This window comes from Drosophila subobscura, chromosome J (assembly GCF_008121235.1).
Source record: "Drosophila subobscura isolate 14011-0131.10 chromosome J, UCBerk_Dsub_1.0, whole genome shotgun sequence".
NCBI lineage: Eukaryota > Metazoa > Arthropoda > Insecta > Diptera > Drosophilidae > Drosophila > Drosophila subobscura.
The window spans coordinates 14,405,914-14,409,616 of record NC_048532.1 but is presented as its reverse complement, the minus strand read 5'-3'; the positions used below and the strand labels follow the sequence as shown (position 1 = coordinate 14,409,616).

General features: G+C 44.2%; 1 protein-coding gene across 1 annotated transcript; it reads right to left on the bottom strand.

Moving 5' to 3' along the window:
• Positions 1-1,857: 1,857 nt before the first annotated feature.
• Positions 1,858-3,169, bottom strand: LOC117894931 (glycine-rich protein 5). Its single transcript, XM_034802234.1, has 2 exons — positions 3,086-3,169; positions 1,858-2,852 (listed from the first exon to the last, which is right to left on the bottom strand). The coding sequence occupies exons 1-2, from the start codon at positions 3,128-3,130 to the stop codon at positions 2,610-2,612; spliced, it is 288 nt and encodes a 95-aa protein (XP_034658125.1). The 5' UTR covers positions 3,131-3,169; the 3' UTR covers positions 1,858-2,609.
• Between the last annotated feature and the right edge of the window lie 534 nt (positions 3,170-3,703).

The following is a 3,703-nucleotide window of genomic DNA, read 5'->3' as shown; positions in this document are numbered from 1 at the left end:
TTGCTTTGAAAATATTTGCAGTTATCATCATTTTATTGAGTTGAAGGGATCTTCCATGCGTTTAGTCTGTTTCTTGATGGGTATTATTATTGCGTGGCTTATGTAGGTGCAAAACGCAATTTCCTAATGTTTCTAATGCGCATTTTTGTGGGCCAGTGGCGCCAGAACCAAAAGATTAGACAAAAGCTAATGACTTTTCAGACAGAACTATATATATATATATATGTATAGATCTTATATAATATATGCATATATGTATATGGGTCATCAGTAGCGATAAGGTGGCCCGCCGCCACATGTGAGTACTCAGTGAGCCTCACGTGAATGCGATTTCTAAATGATTTACGAGCAGCGGCACTGAAAGTGCGGAATACTCACTCGTATCTTATGACCGCATGGAGGGCTCGGCTGGATAATGTCTCCTGCACAACGTATAGCCATAGGCAGACAAACATATGTATCTCCTATATATCTCATGAAAATTCAATTTGCATAAATAGGAAACGTGCATAAATCAAGCGCCAATTGCAAATTGTGGGAACATTGAGTGCTAGCAAAGGAGCGACGAGCGAGTCTCTGTCTCTCTGCTGCCACTGCAAATCTTAGCAGTTGATCAATTTTAATGGCCATATGCCACTGGAATTACACGCGCGACTCGAGGGTCGAGTGTCGAATGGATGGTTCGCAGAACAGGGCCATAAATGGGGCAGGCAGGCACCTGGCAAAACTGCTGCAATATTCCAACTGCAAATAAACATAAAGCCGCCACAGTCCGGAGTTCAGAGACCACACACACGCCAGTCCCGCAAACACTGTGGGGACAGTGGTACGAAGTTGTCCTTACAATATTAAGGAAAATGGTAAGAAAATGCCTTAAAGAATCTAACAGTAATGAGAAGATCAAAAGTTGTTCTATAATTCCATAAATTATGCAAAATTATATATTTTTCCATGTCATTGAAAGCCTTTGACTGGCCTTTGCTTTCTATTTTTATCCCCACTGTACCACGTACGTAATGCACGAAATGTTTATCAGTGAGCGGCAGCGATTATATTGGCAATTATATCGCCACATTGGCGCCTCGCACGTGACTCGTTTCAAGTTCATGCGAAGTAGAAAGGCGCGGGGCTTGCAGAGGTGCAGAAGCACAAGCAATGTTGGCATAATCACTCCAGGAGACAGCTCCAAAGGGGGCAGGCACAGGGAACTGCTCAAAAAGGGGGGTGCAGGCGACAGCTGACAGTAAAAGAAATCTTATCTAAGGCATGTCGTGGGCCAGGCAGGCAGGTGATGGGAATATGTAGGTGCATGAGCCATGGCTCATGTCAAGGACACCAACAATCGACGCCTTTTGCAGGCAAACTTTTTCTGCACTCTCAAGTTCAAACGCAGCAGGGGGACAGGTGGGCATAATGTTGCAGCATTATGGGACGAGAGTTGTGCAAGAGCTGTTGACGGCACTTGTAGGTCAAGTGGTAGAAAATCCTTCAGATATTACATTTCATAAGACATTTCATTAGAATAAGCCATACCCTTAAGCTCGAATCTTTACTCATCACAAATTAACTCAAAAATATCATTTAAAATGTTGCCAAAAAGACTGCGAAAAATTCCCAGCAAATCTCTTCCACAATCCCACAGAAACGTAGACAAACCATACAACCTACGTGTAACGAGTACTCCCAGTATTTACGCTCATAAAAAAAATCACCATTCCGTTCCGCCAAAAAAAAAACCCCCCTGCCAGACACCCCCACTCCCTAGTGTAAACAATCAGGCTTTCGATGATTGTGCAAAAATAATACAACGGCCACTGCGATGACTTTTTCCCTCTTTCTATTTGCTTTTTTTGTTGTTCATTTTATTTATTATTTGCTATATTTCACAATATTGCGGGTTCTAGTGCTGGTTGCTGCTGGTGGGGAGGAGCGAAAGGTGGTGGTGGGGGACCTGTGTTTGCCATATTTTTATTTATTTATTGATCACTTGATTTATGTGGAAATTCTGTTGATATTTTTAACATTTGCTGATGAGTTTTCTATTTATGTTGCTGCCTTGAAACTGCCACTGCCGACACAGCGACTGTCTGTAGATACAATCGATAGATACATAGATACATTTTGAAGGTGTAGTCCAGTATTTCATAAAAATGGCATTAAATGGGGATTTAAACTGCCAAACGTGCGGCATTTGAAGTGCGCCCGCCGATTCGGGGAATCGTGAGGTGTACCTTCCAGCCAGCCAGCATTTGGGGCCAACGAGGAGACACATGAGGCAGCAGAGGCGGGGGGCTGCGACGCGACTCACCGCAATTTCAAATCAATTATGACACTGAGCCTCCAATCTCTCTCTTTCCTTCGTGAAAACTGGCGCCACTCCGATTGTGTGTGTGTAAGAAAGAAGGTGAGTGTGAAAAGGGGTTATGAGTGCCTCGAAATGTGAATAGCAGTATGAGTGCCTACGAAATGTGAGTGTGAGTACGAGTGCCACAGATATTATGAGTGCCACAGGGAGTCAAGTGTGTTGTGGGGCAAGTGCGACGCACAAGTGCGTGCCCTAAACAAACAGCAAAAGCCAAATGGCATTTCAAACGGAAGTGCCGCCGCCTCTAGCGTCGGCCTTTGGCACCGCCACCACCACCACCACCACCGCCGCCTCCAGCTCCTCCCTTGGCACCAGCACCGCCACCAGCTCCGCCTCCAGCGCCACCTCCAGCTCCGACGCCCGCATCCATGCCCACGCCTGCGTCTGCCCCTCCACCTCCTTGGGCAGCGACTTGACTGGCAGCTCCAGTGGCCATGCCCATACCCGCCTGAGCAGCCTCAGCAGGCCCTTGAGCTGCAGCAATGCTCTAATTTTTTGAAGGAATATTATTAGAATGCTATAGAGTGGAGGTTTAGTTTGTGGGTTGGAGGTTTTCCCAAAGAGAACGGGTGGGATTTCCACAGTTGCAGACTCCTCTTCAGCATAGAAGAAATATTCTTGAACTTGAATTTTGTGAATTTGGAAACAAGAAATCGGTCGGTTGGTATTCTGATTGATCTCTCAGGATTAACCTCGAGAGCCCACTAAAAAAACTCTCACCATTAGCAGAGCCAGCGCCATCCAAGTGAGAACTGGAACTTTCATAGCGAAATCAGCAGCTTGCAACGTGTTGGAAGTTTAAACAGAAACTATAAATCATTCAAAGGGATCGTTTGGGCTTTATATAGTAAGCTTTATGGCATGTTTGGCAAGCCACAAATATTTTGTGGCTTTAATCCAAACGGAAATCTTGAGGGCATCAACAGCATTCCATGTAATAGGTTTCCCCTTGAATGCTGATAGGAATCTCTATCTCTGTGTGTGCTTCATGCATGCGATTGGGACTGACTTTGTATGGCATTTTTGTTTAATAAAAATATTAATAAATTGTATTGTTGACAATCGTTTAATTGCTCCCGTGCCCTGTGCATGTTTTTGGCGTGCGTCTATTAATAAATAACTAAATAATTAACGAAACGAAGCAACAACCAGTACCCAGTTCCGTCGATGAGTAGAGTGCTACCGAATGATGACATTGTAGTTATAACAGCAGCGCTTTCTGTTGCTGCTGCTTCTATTGTTATTGTGAAATTTATTAAGTAATTGTGCAAAGTACAAGGTCGAGGCAAAAAACAAAAGCAAAATCCAAAAAAAACCCACGACAAATCTAAGGGAAAA